Raw genomic sequence first — 19,001 nt, 5'->3', positions numbered from 1 at the left:
GCTGGGCGGGGTGGGGGGGGGGGGGGGAGGGGGATGAGGCTGTAGTCGTGCGGTTAGCGGGTGCTCTGTTCACATCTCTGTATCTCTGTGTGGGCATTCCGGCCACGTCTTGAGAACTGGACGGTACTGGTCGCGCTCTCATCGTGTTGCTCTAACTCCTGATTCCATACTGCAGTTAGTTGGTGTCATTCTCTATTCACAGGAGATGTAGGATAGCAACTAACTGCAGCATGGAATCAGCGGCGATACGACGAGAGTTCATCCAGCACAATCTAGCGCACCAGACGCGGCGGTAATGCCCACACAGAGATGCGAATGGAGCACTCACTACCCCAACCACTGCATAGTCCCCTGCGCCTCTCTCGACTGGACAGTACACAGCCACTCGTAGCCAGGTGGAGGGGGCGATTCCATTAGCACATATATCACAGCATCCGCGTATCTCGCTATTTCGCCAGAAGACGATGAGCATGACACTCCCCAAAACGTCTCGGTATTTTAACATCACCACCCGGCTGGAAACCCGAGAACTATTCACCAAGAGTACTACAGTATATCTTCACATATAAATCGACAGACATGTTCGTCTGTTACTTTTCACATATATAGGGAGAGTGCCAATCAGTGCTGAACGAACTAAATAATGAAGTACACTGCAGTTACGTTTCTTTGTGTGCAGTACGACGCGTTTCTGGAATTTATTCGTATTTTTGAGCACTTCGGGAGATTATGAAAGTCCTGAATGTTTGTAGTTCTGTCCCTCTCTTTTTGCTGCTAAATCATAAAAACGGAAAACACATGTCTTGAAATTTTAGATGATTATCATTTTCTCTTATTTATAAAAACTGTAGTATACCCATAAACATCTGAGGTCATCAGTCCCCTAGAAGTTAGAACTGCTTAAACCTAACTAACCTAAGGACATCACACACCGATGCCCGAGGGAGGATTCGAACCTGCGACCGTAGCGGTCGCACGGTTCCAAACTGTAGCGCCTAGAACCGCTCGGCCACCCCGGCCGGCTGTCACTGTCATATTTACTAACTATAGCCAAAGTGAAAAAAAAACTATTGCAGCTGAAAGGTATTAGGTTGGTAACAAACTCGTAGTGTTTTGTTTTACATGTTGCTACTCCACTTGCTATGAGTTTATTTATCGATCGTCGTTTTTCATTCGTAGTTCACTGTTGCTATTTGAATTTACAAATTGTTGATTGTCATTTAGAGATAGTAATTGGAGCTGTGAACGCTAGAAAATCGAGTGCCAACTGGAGGATCGGAACATTTCCGACATACTCCTCTGTTTGAGTTCAGTGGAGGGGTGACCGCAGCGAAGGCAGCTAGAAACATTTGTGTCGTGTATAGCGATAATGTCACTGGACAGAGCATGGCAAGGAAATGGTTGTCTCGTTTTAAGTAGTATCGTTTTAACATTACTGACTCTCCATGTTCAGGAAGACCTTTGCGGTTTGATGAAGATCTTTTAAACGGGTTAATCGACAGTGATACACTTCAGTGTACTCGGGAATTGGCAAATGTGATAAACTGTGAAAATTACACCACTGTCCGACATTTGAGTGCGATGGGGTAGGTTAAAAGTCCGATACATGGGTATCGCAAGCTCTAAGCCAAAATAACACAAATCAGCGGTTGGCCATGTCTGCAACTCTGCTTGCTCGTCATCGATTGGCTAAAACAGCAATTCCCCGCACAAATACTCAGGCACCTCCAAAAAACATAATGTTATGCATCTGGTGGAACAGTGACAGTGTAGTTTAGTACGAGTTGCTTGCCTGTGGTGTAACCGTCACTGCTGACATTTATTGTCAACTGCTCAAACGTCGACGTAATCCAAGACTAACGATTATGATAACACCCGCCCTCAATCTGCTAGATTGACGAAAAACACACCATGCAAAACAGGTTTGGGCAGTCATTCCGCACCGCACTTATTCACTTGACCTTGTGCTCTCAGATTTTTACCTTTCTGCTCTCTATCTAACAATCTTCAAGGAGCTTCCTTTCCGGATGAAAATACGCTCCAGAGATAGATCGATGAGTTCTTTGACTGAAAACCACTTTATTTCTGCAGTCGCTGAATCGAAAATTTACTCCAGCGCTGGCTGCTGTTTCAAGTAGTGAAAATATATTATTGATGACTAAAACTCTGTTATGTGTATCTGCTGTGTTTAGTAAACTTATAAAAAAGCGCTATGAACTTATGCACAAACAATATATGAAAAAAGAATGAAACACATAATTAATATTTATCATATTGATTCTCACAGCTGATTGTTAATATTACTAAGAAAACACAACAGCTGTACTGATACTCATTTATTACGTCACAACCGGTTTGGTTCAACAGGCTACCCTGCCAACAGCCTTCCTAAGAAAGCCCCACAGAATTGGGCCAGTGTTAGACTGGAAATATTCTTGTGTTGCAGGAGCCCGCACGCAGGATCAACATGTTGTAAGTACTCGCCTACCGCAGCCATTGCCGCTTCCTGCGTGGGCCGAGGCCCTTGCTGACCTGGTCGTGTCTTACAGCAAGCCTGCGTCCTGGGCCACAAAGCTGCGGCTGCTGACGTGGCGCGCGTGGCTGCAGGTGTTCAGGGACCCCACCCTCCAGTGGATCAGGATAGGCCAGAAAGTCGTAAGTACACTCCGAGCTGTCAGCAGAATGGGCTTGCCAGCTGCCACTGGGTTGTGCTGCTTCTTACGGGGAAGACATTTGCCGACGATTAAGGCAATGACAGTGATGCTACATGTATACGCTAGCCAAACAAAACGCTGTGCACGTCATCGAAAGCCCACACTGGTCATTCGGAACCCTCTGGATGGTTCATAACCAGTGCCATGTAAAATGTCCAGATGTTTGTGAATTCATAAGGGTCCAAACTGCTTAGATCATCGGTCCCTAGACTTACACACTACTTAAAGTAACTTATGCTAAGAACAGCACACACACCCATGCCCGAGGTAGGACTCGAACCTCCGGCGGGAGGGGCCGCTAAGTCCGTGACATGACGCCTCAAACCGCGCAGCCATTCCGCGCGTCAGTGCCATGTGAGATTTCACCACTGACGTAAGTAACGGCACTGAAGATATACAGGGTGTTGCAAAAAGGTACGGCCAAACTTTCAGGAAACATTCCTCACACACAAATAAAGAAAAGATGTTGTGTGGACATGTGTCCGGAAACACTTAATTTCCATGTTAGAGCTCATTTTAGTTTCGTCACTATGTACTGTACTTCCTCGATTCACCGCCAATTGGCCCAATTGAAGGAAGGTAATGTTGACTTCGGTGCTTGTGTTGACATGCGACTCATTGCTCTACAGTACTAGCATCAATCACATCAGTACGTAGCATCAACAGATCAGTGTTCATCACGAACGTGGTTTTGCAGTCAGTGCAATGTATACAAATGCGGAGTTGGCAGATGCCCATTTGATGTATGGATTAGCACGGGGCAATAGCCGTGGCGCGGTACGTTTGTATCGAGACATATTTCCAGAACGAAGGTGTCCCGACAGGAAGACGTTCGAGGCAATTAATCGGCGTCTTAGGGAGCACGGAACATTCCAGCCTATGACTCGCGACTGGGGAAGACCTAGAACGACGAGGACACCTGCAATGGACGAGGCAATTCTTCGTGCAGTTGACGATAACCCTAATGTCAGCGTCAGAGAAGTTGCTGCTGTACAAGGTAACGTTGACCACGTCACTGTATGGAGAGTGCTGCGGGAGAACCAGTTGTTTCCGTACCATGTACAGCGTGTGCAGGCAGTATCAGCAGCTGATTGGCCTCCATGGGTACACTTCTGCGAATGGTTCATCCAACAATGTGTCAATCCTCATTTAAGTGCAAATGTTCTCTTTACGGATGAGGCTTCATTCCAACGTGATCAAATTGTAAATTTTCACAATCAACATGTGTGGGCTGACGAGAATCCGCACGCAATTGTGCAATCACGTCATCAACACAGATTTTCTGTGAACGTTTTGGCAGGCATTGTTGGTGATGTCTTGATTGGGCCCCATGTTCTTCCACCTACGCTCGATGGAGCACGGTATCATGATTTCATACGGGATACTCTACCTGTGCTGCTAGAACATGTGCCTTTACAAGTACGACACAACATGTGGTTCTTGCACGATGGAGCTCCAGCACATTTCAGTCAAAGTGTTCGTACGCTTCTCAACAACAGATTGGCTCAGCGATGGATTGGTAGAGGTTGACCAATTCCATGGCCTCCTCGCTCTCCTGACCACAACCTTCTTGGTTTCATTTATGGGGGCATTTGAAAGCTCTTGTCTACGCAACCCCGGTACCAAGTGTAGAGACTCTTCGTGCTCATATTGTGGACGGCTGTGATACAATACTCCATGCTCCAGGGCTGCATTAGCGCATCATGGATTCCATGCGACGGAGGGTGGATGCATGTATCCTCGCTAACGGAGGACATTTTGAACATTTCCTGTAACAAAGTGTTTGAAGTCACGCTGGTACGTTCGGTTGCTGTGTGTTTCCATTCCATGATTAATGTGATTTGAAGAGAAGTAATAAAGTGAGCTCTAACATGGAAAGCAAGCGTTTCCGGACACATGTCCACATAACATATTTTCTTTCTTTGTGTGTGAGGAATGTTTCCTGAAAGTTTGGCTGTACCTTTCTGTGACACCCTGTATGTGCTCGTCGGTTAGATGGAATCAGCTCACTAGGATGGGTCGACGTAGGGTCTGTCGTAATGGCAGACATTCGCTGTCTGTTTGGACGTGCCTAGCACCACACTGTGAATGGAGTTGTTCTGTGTGTTGGCGAATCAATACGAAACGTCTAGCGTGCATATAAGAAATGGTGGACGACTCGCAGCCATTTAAAACGACGTAACAACCGTTCGAGCCTGGGCTTATAGAGTGGCAAAGATCCGTCGTGGTTTAACAGCCATATTAGAAAACTGCTACGTAAACAAATAAATTTAAGAGAAGTCAGAATGTTGCTATAAAAAGCTAAACGAAGCTAAAATGAGCGTAAGGAGAGCAATGAGAGAAGCATTTAACGACTTTGAAAGAGAAATTTTGTCAACCGATGTAACTAAAATCCTAGAAAGTTTTAGTTCTACGTAAAACCAGCAAGCAGTTCGAAATCCTCACTCAGTGGCCATACTGGCACCGAAACGGGAGATAGCAGAAAGAAGGTCGAAGTACTGAATTCGGGCTTACGAAATTGGTTCAACACACAAGATCGTAATACTGTCGCTCCCTCGAGTCATCCTACGACGGTAGAAATGACAGATGTTGAGATAAATTAGGATTAATGAAAAGTTTTTTAATCGATTCAAGAAAGGAGACCTGTGGAGGCTAATCTTCGGAAAGATAGCTCTTTGCAGCTGGGTGTGAGACAGATGCACACAGTGGAACACCCCAAGAAATATGACCACGATAATGAAGTCACTGAGTGGTTAAACGCATACACCAGCAACATCGACAAGGAAGATGAAGATTCTCAAACTCTCCATGCGTTGTTGGATAAAGAAAGACAGTTACCGTTTATTTATTGACCCAGCAGCATCCATAATTTAAGTGATCTTTATATGAATAGGGAAGCGATTCGTGAGAAAGATTACTTGCAGCTTTCCAACATTAGCGGTTCGCGGTAGAGTTTTGATGACTGATGAATTCACTGTGTATCTTAGCTCCTGATCTCGAAATGTTTATTACTGGTCGAAACACAACTCTGATAATGATCACTCTCGAAATCCTGAGCCAGTCAAGCAGACGCACATGATAGCGAATCCAGCTCTGCGCCACAATAATGGTCAAAGAGAATGAAATTTGCCTGGAAGTTCCATTCAGAGGGTTTAAAATATCTAAGAAGTATGAAAGAACGTTCATTTCTGTGTAGTTTCATTCATTCGTGCATCTTTTCGGATTAATTCAATTTCTGCTAGAGCTAGGGAGTCGTTTAATGTTCGTCTTTGCTTTCATGTTGCTTCTTGTGTTTGTAGTTACATGAGTTGGACCAAAAAAAATTCTTTAATGATTAATGCTAAAGCTGTGCACATATCTAGCGAACTGATTCGCTCCACATCACTTCGATAAAGATATCATTTAGATGTTGTATGGAACATGGAAGTAAGTAATCTAGTATGTACTACCTACTGTGACATAGCCTTTTCTTTACTGAAATGCCCCGTGTATTTCTCTCCTGTGCGCACGTGTCTCAAATCGTTTAGAAACTTACTGTCGTCCTTAAGACAGAATCTTGCCACAGTGTCTGCTTCGACTGAATTAATATATGGGCCGGAAATTAACATGTACGTGGTTTACTTCTCGACAACGTCGCAAAATCTCCGAAGCAAACTGTGATCGATAACGATTTTTAAACTCAGTGCCTATAATACGAGACAGTGATCTTGAAGTATTGTTACTACGGGACTATCACGATGAATATCTCCCAGCATGATGAGGACAAAGGGTTCATGACATCTGATACGCAGATATAGAGCTTTCGTGTTACAGAAAGCTGAGACGAAGCTTACGAGAAATTTGAGACTGGCCCGTTTTTGATACATTCCCTTGTGAGGGATTATCTGTGTTCATAATAAAGGTTCGCCGTTATTTCTGACCGAAGAAGACACAAGCGCTTCAGGATTTACTCGCAACTAGCTTGTAGTGATTAGTTTTACATGATGGACGAACATAAGACGAAGCTTGAGGTTGTGTAACCGATAATCTTCTGGAACTATATTAAGTTTATAAAGCCGAACTATATTGACTTCGTAAATACTAAATAATCCTGTTCAATGTGCTGGCACTCTCCAACGGACTGTAATGTCTGCGCCACTTTGTTACCATGACATACACCGCGTTTGGAGGCTCTCATGACTGCCTGGTATCACTCTACACCACATACAGCACTCCAAAGCAACCAGCTCTGTCATTTTATTGGGAATACATGACTTGCTCTCACTAGTTAGGATTCCAGCTTTTCTTTGACGACCCATATTTGCCGATACTATCGTTTATAGCAGGTGTACCGTAGTATAGTAGGTACTGTGTGCCAGATATTTAGTATAATAGCTACTTATTATATTATGGATTCTGTAAACTGTACTACCGATTACATATGGCTAGAGTAACACATGATGAATTCGGCACGTTAGTGACTGGATATTATGTGCCATTTTTGAGTTTCGCAGTAAATTTCATATTGTTATTTCGTTGTTTTCTTTGCCTCAAAATGTGTTACCTTGGTTTACCTATACTTATGTACCTCCTTACTAATTCAGGTTTTTATATTTTTTACCATTATGTTTACGACAATCTACACGTTTATCTATCTGTAATCTTGTATCTACGATTCTTGGTATGCACGTACTCTTTTACTTTTACAGTAACGCATTGATTGTTTGCCTGTGACACATGGTAGATCCCCTTACTGTGAGTGCTGGGTTAGCTCATAGATCTTGGTTGTTTCTGCAACTCTTTATATTTCATTATGTAACACTACAATCTTCTGGTATGTAGCACTTTTTTGTTATTGACCGTGTTTTTGTATTTCGTCGTATGTAAGCGTGTACACTTCTATGTATAGATTTTTTTCGATAGTTCGGTATTCTTGATACTTAGGATGGTAAGATGTTTTACAGATTCCTTGTGGTGTGATTTGGTGTTATCTGTTCGTTCGCACACCTCTTTCTTAGCCAGCTATATTTCTAGACCAAAACTGACACATTCCCCAGTTCATGTGTAGGATATTCGGAACTTCTAGACTGCATCTCATGAGTAGCATTCGGTTACTTTTCCAGCTTTGTCCTTTACTTCACCATACAGCTTATGGGGAATGTTATGACATTCTTACCAGATACGTGTTTTAAGGTGTTTATGGATTTCTGATTGATGTCGACCTCACGACAGCTATGAGTTGTGAGTTTATGGGCTACTATTGTAAGTCACAAGCGGCTTGAGACTCCTGGCATTTTTAGGTTTGTACCATTTTTTTATCGTCTTGGATCCCTCGTCACTTGAAATATTTTGAGTAGTAATATTCCACTCCATGATTAGTTTATAATATTATACAATTTAATAACTCGTTTCCGCTCACAACTGTTCCCCCTTCTATGCGCACGTATGTTAATTAATTAGAGGACTTATATTTTTAAGTTTTTGTTGGTCTTAACATATTTACTTATCTTTTAGCTTTATTCATCCCTGAATTACCTATCGCGATATAACTCGCTATGTGTCAGTTCCTATTTGGATGGGTTCGTCATTTTATGATAGGTCGTTAGTGTGATACCTTATACTCCGACGGAAATAGTATGGCATTGTTAGTGGAGATTTTGGAGAACTCCCCTTAGTTAATATGGGCTTGAGGTCCTTGTTTACTCCACTAATGTATTGCCCGCCTGTTAAGAAATGTAAGGGACATAAAACCATATCTCTTTACATTGATTTGGTATATAACGTACGCTCTCAAGGCATTTTTGAGTGCTCTTCGCGTATTCCCTGCATACCGTTTTTCAAGTAATATGTGGTCTGCCGCTGGGTTTTGCGCCAGGTGGCATTTCTGATGCTGTGACTACTGATTATGATATCACCAGTCCGCCTGCGTCGCTGAGTGGTAACGTGCTCGCCTACCATGCGGCGGGCCCGGGTTCGAATCCCGGCCAGGTTGGAGATTATCTCCGCTCGTGGACTGGTTGTTGTGTTGTCCTCATTACCATTTCATTCTCACCACCGGCACGCAAGTCGCCCAATGTGGCATCGACTCAAATAAGACTTGCACTCGGCTGCCGAACTTCCCCGGATGGGACCTCCTGCCCAACAATGCCACACGATTATCTCATTTCATGATATACGACGGTTGGAACTTAAATAGTGGCAACTATTCATTTACAGCTCGTACAAAGTAGATACGTGTTTCGAAGTTTTACTAACCTTTAAAGTAGTCACCAGCATTGTGTATAACCAGTTTCCAGCGATGTGGAAGTCGTAGGATACTCTTAGCAGTGCCAGTTGTGTTGATAGTTCGAGCGGCACGGCCTATTGCCCGACGAACTTGTAGCAGTTCCGAAGTGAATACCGTGAAGCGTTTTCTTCAGCTTGGAAATCGAGTTTAGCTCACTAGGGCCTAAGTCAGGGGAGTGCTGTAGGTGGTACAGCACTTAGCAGCCCCATCAGTCAAAGAAATCAGTAACAGCTTGCATTGTATTTGTATATGCTTAAGCATTGTGCTGCAAAATGATGGTCAGGTCCTGCAGAAAGTGTCATCACTTCTGTCTCTATGCTCTTCATTTTTCAACACGACCTACGACCAGCTTGATCGGCACTTTAAATATCTTTTCTTGTTAACTATGCAGACTTTTCTTTCTTTGGATCTTAACAGGATGGAATCGGATCAGTGTCTCGCTTCGTTGCATGAGTTTATGTATGATTCCTGTGCGGATGAGGTATTCCTGCAAGAAGTACAATGGACTCGCATTTCCAATGTCTTTAATTTGCTTTCCGAATGTTCCGCGGGGACAGTCTTGTTTTTTTTTTAGGGAAGATATTCCTATTGAAGCGACTGAAGTTCTTGATAACGGTAGAGGACCAGGATGTACGTTTTATTCACCTGAGCGTGATTCTTCTTTATTCACCGTCCGCTAGGGGACATACATTGAATGTTCCGATTTTATAAGAAAGAGGTGGTTTATTTGTTACGGAAAAATGCGCCGAATATTTTGAAATGTAGTGATTTTACCTGTGTGTTGCGTCCTGAGGATCAGTTTCACAATTTTAATTTCTGTGGGGAATTCGTTTCTTGAAACTGCATGATGTTTGGGTGTGTAAATATTCGACCCTTAATAACTATACCCATTTTACTGCTACTTCTAGCAGTAGGTTTTACAGAGTTCATTTGTATGATAGATGGGTGATAGAATTTTGTCTGTCGACTTCATCTACGCCGCTGACAACTGTGCAGTGGCTGCTACTTTAAATCACATGCGACAGTTGATGGAATTCTTTCTATCGCCCTCGATGCTGAATCTGGCGCACTTGGAGGACCCGTCTGTCGATTAGGTATTCCGGGAAGTGTGGGACGATTGTCTTCGTTCATCTACGCGTTACGCCCCTATTTTAGAATGGTCAGTTCAACTGGCAAAGCCGAGGCTCAGACAAACGTTGATACGATTCTGCGCTGATAGAGCGCGGTCATTTTCGATAACGCAAAAATTTTATTACTTTCTCTTATGTGACCTTTATGAAAGTGTGCCTTAAACTGCTCTAGGGTTACAGACATGAGGCGCAACTGCCACGATTGGAGCAGCGTCAATGGGAGGGTTAAAGCTGCCGACCAAACCACGTTCCAAGGTAGCGGATGAATTGACTTCTTTATATAATTTCATTCGACATCAGACTCGTCATCGACGTGTGTGCATAACGCCTCTCAAACCAGAGGACGTCAATATTGTGACGACACAAAAGGACATATTTCAAGCTCTACGTCATTCTATGTTGGGATGTTGAGGTACCCGTTCCTGTCGCTACGTCATCCGATTTATTCGTTCAGTCTCTGGATCGCAGACTTACACCTGCTCATAATGCTGCGTTTTTAAAGGTTTTTCTGATGTGACGAAATCTCTCACCTTATTGTCAGATAACCCTCTAGCAAGTCGCCGATGTTCGGATTGTCTGATTAGGAGTTTTCTGCGCATTTTTGGCGTTTGGTGGCTACTACTTTTACACTGCTTTTGAAATAAATGTCGAGAGGAAGGTTTGTGCCAGACTCGTTTGAAGTTGAAAAACTTGTGTTCATTTCTTAATTCTGGCCAGGCAACAACTGATAAATGTCGCCCTATTATCCTATTAAATTCTGATTATAAAACTGTGACGAGGACGGTGGATAGGCAACTGTCTGTGTTGCTGGGAAAAATTGTTACCGACCAGCGAAATTGTATTGCTGGTCGTACTTCGCTGACTCCGATGGCAGAATGTCGTGACATCCTATCAGTGCCTGCTGTTACTTCTGTTCCTGATGCACTGGCATTTTTGACAAGGCGTTCGACACGGTAAGCCATGTCGTCCTGTTGCAGACATGGATGCCGTTGGGTTCACAATTTACGCGTGTAGAGTCTTGTGTAATTTGTTTACGCGTATCCAAGCTTCGGTGGCTGTCAATGGCCAAGTGACACCCCATATTACTATCCGTAGGGGTGTTCCTCAGAGATTTCTGCTTTCAATGTCATTGTTTGTTCTCCCAAATGAGCCCCTTCTTCGAAGATTCGTCGCTCAGTTAGAAGGATGGACACTCTTGTGCGAAACAGCCTCGTTGTGACATACGCCGATGAGTGACGGTGTTACTACGTTCTCCCATTGCGATTCATTTGCTCAAGGCTACGTTGGATGACTTTTGCTTGTATCTGGTGCCTGCATCAACAAAGACCGACGTTGATTGATGGAATTACGCGGTTTACAAATGCTGTCGTCTCGCGGTCGATGGTGGCCGATAGATCTTTGAGAGTCGTAATTGACTGTTCTCCACTCCAAATGGCTACACTTAGTTGGAAGTCGGTTAAAAAGAAGATAAAGGGAGCAATCCTGTAACTTGAACGACGTTCCCTTAACCTGATTCAGAAAGTTCAGAGTCTGGATATCCAAATCTTATGAAAAGCTTATTACACTGCTCAGATCTTTACCCTTCCCGCGATGATGGCTAGTTTTTTTTTTATGGAAGTATCACATTTTCGATTACGATACGTAGTGGTTGCGAGTGCATGTTCTCTCGGGGATTTGGAACTTTGTGATAGTCGAAGGAAAGCGTCTGTGTTATTTGTTCGGCGCACTGTACTGACTATCTCTCACGCAGTCCACACATTCACGTCTCGGTCATTTCACTACCTGCGTCCGGGCAGTCCTGATACGCCTATTGATGATGATCGAGTCAGTTTCCAGTTAAAACATATCCGTGAGTTTTACGTTGGTGTCAGTTATTTGTGGGTTGATATTCTACAAGGGCAGCATTCCACTAACAGATTTTTGTTAATGCGCGGGAGAGGGATTGACTGCACGGCCCCGATTGAACGGGCATCACCGCAAACTTGTTGGAAGGCGGTGTGATTCCATCTTAGCCTTCCTGCTTGACCAGTGGCGGTGGCGTCCTCGTGGTATCACGTGATACACGATCTGTTACCCACCAGTGAGCGCATATTTCGTATTGGATTTAGTGTCACGGATCAGTATAGTCGCTGTCCCGCCATAGACACGTCACAACACAGATTTACCTGTCATGGCCACGAAGCGAACTGGCACTGGCTTATGAAGGAATCAGCGTTTTTAATTCGTTTTATTGCGACTGCCCTTTCGGCTGGTATCGTATTGCGTCCAGACTCCTCCTACTTGCCGAGAGCAAAGTCGAATACCTTTACGTGGTTGTTAGACCATTATGTTCATTACGTTGTAGATTGAGGGAGTGATAGGAACCCACTCGCCTTCCAAAAATGTATGGCCACTGTATGCGGTATCGCCACTTATTCGTCATTATGTTTAACCTTCTATTTCGTCGTCAAAGCATCAGTTAACCAGTCCTTAAGGTGTTCTCGTCAAGGTCCTGTTCAGGAATATTGCTACGCAGATTATTTTACTTTTGTGGCCCTGTTTGTCTTGTTTTTAGTTTGTAATGAATAAAAATAAAATTTTAAAAAATCGTTGTAGGCAACGACTGGAAAAGATTTTTTTTTCGTTTTTAAGTGACGGAAGCCATGTAAGATGAACTCCGATTCAGTTTTCCTTTTTTGTATAACAATTTGTAAGTATTAAAAAAATTAAAATAAAAAATTAATAAAAAAGGAAAATTCGACACCTGCCCACCTTGTCTCAACGCAACCTCAAACTGACGTGTCAGTTATTTCCGTTTGATTACCTACGACGCAAATATTTATTTTCAGTTAAGATGTTTCCATTCTCGCGGCACGAAGTGCGAAAGATTCTGTTTCTGTATATATAAAAAAGGAAGAAAGAAAAAAGGTGTAAAGTACTAGCAGGTCTGGCATAAATTTTCATTCTCGTCATTCCATTATATAGATGGATGTGGTACGTAATCGCAACTGCGAATACGTATCACATAAGACATCTGGTAGATGAAACAGACTTCTCGTTGTTAGTGCTGGCATTGGACTTCAACTCGCTGTTTTGAGTACTGTATTGTTTCTGGCATTCCCCACGACTCATTGAATTCTTCATGAAACGGTGTGAATATTTTTGAAAAATTCATTTTCGCATTTGCGTTTGTTCACTATCCATCTTGCATATCACTCTCTCAGTGTTAGTGCTAAATGGGCAGTATTCTTTCCGTTGAGATGATTACTTCCTCAGACATTTATTACAATACAATTGCCATTCATCCAATACCATGTTACACAAATTACACCAAAGAGGACGAAGTAAATATACGAGAATTCGAATCAAGAACAATTGCCAACATGAGTAATATAGAAGTAGGTATCCTCGGTGTAGCGAAGTAACTTAACGCCCTTAATAAACGCGAGTCTTCCGGTACAGATTGCATACCTTAGGTTCCTTTCAGAATATGCTGATACGGTGTTCCATACTTACGTGAAAGATCTGTAACAAAAGACTGGAAAGTCGCACAGGTCACACGAACACTCAAGAAAGGAAAAAGGAATAATCCGCTGAATTACAAGCCCATTTCACTGACGTCGATTTGACACACACTCAGCGAGCATTCAGAAAATATCGTTCTTGTGAAACACAACTAACTCTTTATTCTCAGAAATAATGAGTGCTATCGAACAGTGGATTGGAAATTTATTCCATAGTTCTAGTTTTTAGACGCTTTTGACACTGTTCCTCACAAGAGACATCCAGTCAGATTGCCTGCCCGTCCACTATCACTTCAGTCATGCGACTGGATTCGTTATTTCCTGCCGGAAAGGTCACAGTATATATTAACTGACGGAAAATCACCCAGTGAAACGTAAGTGATATCCAGTGTACCCAAAGGAGGTGTTATAGGCCCTCTTATGTTCTTAATCTACGTAAAAGATTAAGCAGACAATCTGAGCGGTCCTCTTGGATGGTTTGCAGATGATGCTGTCATTCAGCATCTAGTAATGTCATCAGAAAATCTAAAGTATTCGCAAAATGATTTAGACGAGATATCTGTATGGTGCGAAAAGTGGCAGTTGACTCTAAATAATGGAAAGTGTGAAGTCAGAGAAAAGAAATCCGTTAAATTTCGGTTACACGATAAATCACACAAATTTAAAGGCTTTCAGTTGGACTAAATACATAGGAATTACAATTACGAACAATTTAAATTGGAACGATCACGTAGATAATGTTGTAGGGACGCAAGCCAAACAACTTTTTGTTGACAGACGCCTGTAAGATGTAACAGGTCTACTAAAGAGACTGACTACACTACGCTTTTTCATCGTCTGCTAGAGTATTTCTGAGCGATATAGGATCCTTACCAGATAAGATTGGAGTCAACCTCGAAAAAGTTCTAAAAAGCGATTCTCGTTTTGTATTATCGCGAAATAGGCGAGAGAGTGTCAGGCATGTGTTAAGCAAGTTGGGGTGCTAGTTGTAAAACACGTTTTTCGTTGCCCCGAGAGCTTTACGCGAAATCTCAAACACCATCTTTCTCTTCTGAATGTGAAAATGTCTTACTGTCGCTAACCTGAATAGGAAGAAGCGATCATCTATCATCGTAATAAGATCAGAGCTCGTACGCATAGATTTATTTGCTCATTTTTCTCACACGCTGTTGGAGAGTGGAATCGTAAAGAAATAGCTTGAAGATGGCTGGAAGAACCCCTGACAGGCACTTAGGTGTGAATTCCAGAGTAGTCATGTAGATGTAGAATGATGTTTTCGTCTGTGATTGCAGTTTTGTGATGTCTTCTTCGAGGATACCTTCGAGGCGGAAGTGCCACTTTCCTTTGTCGTCCAAAGCGAAGAGTTTTATAATGCAACAATAGATTCAGGTAAACGGTTTCAAAAGCCTCTAGACACTGTGCGACATTGGCCACCAAAAACCAAAATAAGATTATGCGAAGAATCTTCGCAAAGGTGTGATTGGCTAGATAAATTTGTGAGTAATATAACCCAGTACGTTATACTGGGCGACGAATGGTCTACAAAAACTAAAACCACATCGATTTTTCCCCAAGGACGCGTAATAAAGGCTCTACTGTTCTCAATACCCTGAGGTGACAACAGTCATGGGATAGCGATGTCCACATACACAGATGGCAGTGGGATCGCGAGCACAGGGTACAATAGGACAGTGCATTGGCGGAGCTGTCATTTATATTCATCAGATTCGTGTGACAAGGTTACCGAGGTGATTATGGCTGCACGGTGGGAATACACAGACTTTGGACGCAGGATGGTAGTTGGAGCCCGACGCGTGGGACATTCCATTTCGGAAATCATTACCGAACTCAGTATTCTGAGGTCAAGAATGTTAAGAATGTGCCGAGTATGAAAAATTTCAGGAATTATCTCTCACCACGGACAAAGTAGTGGCCAAAATGGTTCAAATGGCTCTGAGCACTATGGGACTTCACATCTGAGGTCATCAGTCCCCTAGAACTTAGAACTACTTAAATCTAACTAACCTAAGGACATCACACACATCCATGCCCGAGGCAGGGTTCGAACCTGCGACCGTAGCAGTCCCGCGGTTCCGGACTGAGCGCCTAGAACCGCTAGACCACCGCGGCCGGCAAGTAGTGGCCGACGGCATTTACTTAATGACCGAGAGTAGCAGCGTTTGCGTAGAGTTGTCCGAGCTAACAGACAAGCAACACTGCCTGAAATAACCACAGAAGTCAATATGGGACGTTTGTTATTAATGGGTTATTGTAGCACGTGAACGATATGAGTGCCTTTGCTAATAGCACCACATCGACTGTAGTGTCTCTCCTGCGCTTGTGACCGTATCGATTGGACCCTAAACGACTGGAAAACCGTGGCGTGGTCAGATGAGTCCAGATTTCAGTGGCCGAGAGGTGATGGTATGGGTCGAGTGTGGTGCAAACACCAAGACGCCATCGACCCAGGTTGTCAACAAGACACTGTGCAAGCTGTTGGTGGCTCCATAATGGTGTGGAGTGTATTTACATGTCATGAACTGGACCCTCTGTCAAAGTGAATCGATCATTGACTGGAAATGGCTATGTTCGGCAGCTTGAAGACTACTTGCTGCTATTAATAGATTTCATGGTCCCAGACAACGATGGAATTTTTGTGGACGACAATGAGCTATGTCACTGGGCTACAGTAGTCCCCGATGGGATTGAAGAACATTCTGGACAGTTCGAGCGAATGATTTGGCGATCCAAATGGGCCGATATGAATACAATCGAACATTAATGGAACATAATCGATTATCAGTTCGTGCACAAAATCCTGACATGGCAATACTTTCGTAATTATGGACAGCTGTACAGGCAGCATGGTTCAGTATTTCTGCATGGAACATCCAACGACTTGTTGAGTCTATGCTATGTCATGAAGCTACTCTACGCCGAGCTGAAGGAGGTATCCTACGACTTTTGTCAGCTCAGTGTATACTTAAACGATTTCTCTGATGGGATCAGCAACGCTATGAGACTGTTCAGCGTTAATGCTAAGTGTCATCCGTGGACGATTGTAAGGAGATGCAGAAAGACTTTGACAAATTTTGCGTTTGAAACTGCTATGAAATCCAGACTTTTCGCTGCTTACAGGCATTGATAAATATCAATGTCGACAATTGATAATACGTGCCCGGACCGGGACTCGAATCCGGGATTCCTTGCTTGCAGGAGAAACGCTATATCCGTCTGAGCCACCGAGAACACAGAGCATAGTGCGACTGCAGAGACTTATCTCTGGCACGCTCCCCGTGACCAACATTTTCAACTTAACTGTCCCCACACTACATTTGTAATGCCACTGCCCACTATACTCATTACTCGCGGCAGTCAATCTACCGATTCCCGTAAGATTTCGGGCAAAGTGAGTGCATCCGGAATGAAGAACATCATTGGCCGGTAAGTCTTATCTCCATGAAGATGGTATGTGTTCTTTCAGACAAATGTTTATCAACGCCTGTAAGCAGCTAAAGTTCTGGATTTCATTGTAATTTCATTCTTCGAGAGCTGCAAAATCACCAATGGTATCTGTTCCGAACGGATACCGTCTTCATATAGATAAGGCTTCCTAGCCAATGATCGTCTTCAGTGCGGATGCACTCACATTGCATTACGGGAATCGGTAGATTGACAGCCGTGAGAAATGTGAATAGTGGGCAGGGGCACTACAAATGTAGTGTGTGGACAGTAAGTTGGAAATGTGGGTCTCATGGGGAACGTGTCCGAGATAAGTCCCTGCAGTCGCTTTATCCTCTGTGACCTCGGTAGCTAAGACGCATAGGGCGTCTACCATATAAGCAGAAGATTCCGGGTTCGAGTCCAGGCGGCGCACACATTTTCAACTGTCCCCGTTGATATTTATATGAAGATATTTATCAACGGTGTAACCTCCCCACAAAATTTATAAATTGAAATTAAAATAATTATTATGGAGCCAAGTGTAACTTCCCCACGGAAAATTAATTAAATTGTAATTAAAAATAATTATTATGGATAGCGAGTCTCATTTTTGTGTGACCTTAGAACAAAACTGGTTCCCATTTTATGTACACATACGTGTCCATATAACAGATCGAAACTGTGATTCATTGTCGGAAATTACTTTCAATACATGCCCTACGTGGAATAGAAAATGTTTTACAAATGCTTTCGAAACAGTTTTAGCAGTAGCTTTGCGTAACGGAGTGAAAGTAACAAATTTTGAAGTGAGTTCAACAGCGACAAAGATGTAGCAAAAACCTCTATTAGTCCTGGGAATCGGACCAAAAATATCTACAGCAGCCATGTGTCTCAATTTAACAGGTACAATGGGATGTAATGGAGGAATATGTGAAGTCGTATCTGACTTAGCTTTCTGGCAGATTTTACATGACGCTAAAACTCGTCGAATACGTTTCTCCATGTTGGTAAAATAACAGTTCTGTCTCATTATAAGAAAACATTTACTGGCTCCGTAATGTGTGTAACTTTAATGAGTATACCAAATTAATTTGTTAACGAGCTCGTCAGGAATACATAATAACCAATTGTTGCTGTCAGGGTGAGAGCGGCGAAACAGAATATTATTCCGTACAATGTAATAGTTACTGTAAGATGCAACCTGTACTGTATCTAGTCAAATTCTATCTGACGTGCTATTATTTTTGGGAGGATGCTGTGGCATTTCAACTATTTGTACTGTTCTGTTATTTCTTCCTGACGTATTACGTTCGGGATGATATCTACTGTCTGGTTCATTCATGATAATTTGTTGTTGCGGATGATTTTGCTGCTGGCAAGACCGACTGTTATTAAACGTACGCTGAAAATTGTGCTCATTACTTTTACGTCTATCATGATAGTCATTTCTATACGGTACATTGCGATAGGAATTGAAATGGTGTGTTTTCTGTACGTACTGATTCCCTTGTTGCTGTGCGTTCCTATTTGTTGGAGCTGACGCTATACGTGTAGGCGGCGAAACATTAAAGTTTGGTTGACCTTGTACATTACATTGTTGGTTAGGTATGCTAACCGGCTGGTTTTGTTGCTGTTGCAGTGAAAAACCTCTATTGTTACCAAAATGCGGTTACTGATAATTTTGACGATTGCTGAAAATGTTGTACATACTGATGATTACAATTTTATCTGTAATTAAAATTACGGCGGTAGTTGTCATTTCGGGAGTGTCTAAAGAGAACTGTCACTTTCGGTAAAATTTGTCATATCAGGTTTTCTTTACACATTTCTAATCCTAGATAGATCGATAGTTGAAGAGCTTTTTTGATAGATATAAAGGATAGTAGAAGAGAAGGCAGCAGTGCAGAAAACTAAAGATGAAACAGCACTACTACGGCTCAGGGCC

General features: G+C 42.8%; 1 protein-coding gene across 3 annotated transcripts in view; it reads left to right on the top strand.

Moving 5' to 3' along the window:
- LOC126175392 (protein scarlet-like) overlaps nt 1-19,001 on the top strand; it is a 412,406-nt gene that overhangs the window by 295,736 nt on the left and 97,669 nt on the right. For all 3 annotated transcript variants that reach the window (XM_049922174.1, XM_049922175.1, XM_049922176.1), the window contains exons 8-9: nt 2,447-2,472; nt 2,550-2,655. In XM_049922174.1, the coding sequence (XP_049778131.1) occupies nt 2,447-2,472; nt 2,550-2,655 (132 nt within the window). The remainder of the gene's footprint in view (nt 1-2,446; nt 2,473-2,549; nt 2,656-19,001) is intronic.

Source organism: Schistocerca cancellata, chromosome 3 (genome assembly GCF_023864275.1).
Source record: "Schistocerca cancellata isolate TAMUIC-IGC-003103 chromosome 3, iqSchCanc2.1, whole genome shotgun sequence".
NCBI classification, from domain to species: Eukaryota; Metazoa; Arthropoda; class Insecta; order Orthoptera; family Acrididae; genus Schistocerca; species Schistocerca cancellata.
This window is presented reverse-complemented; position numbering and strand designations above follow the sequence as displayed.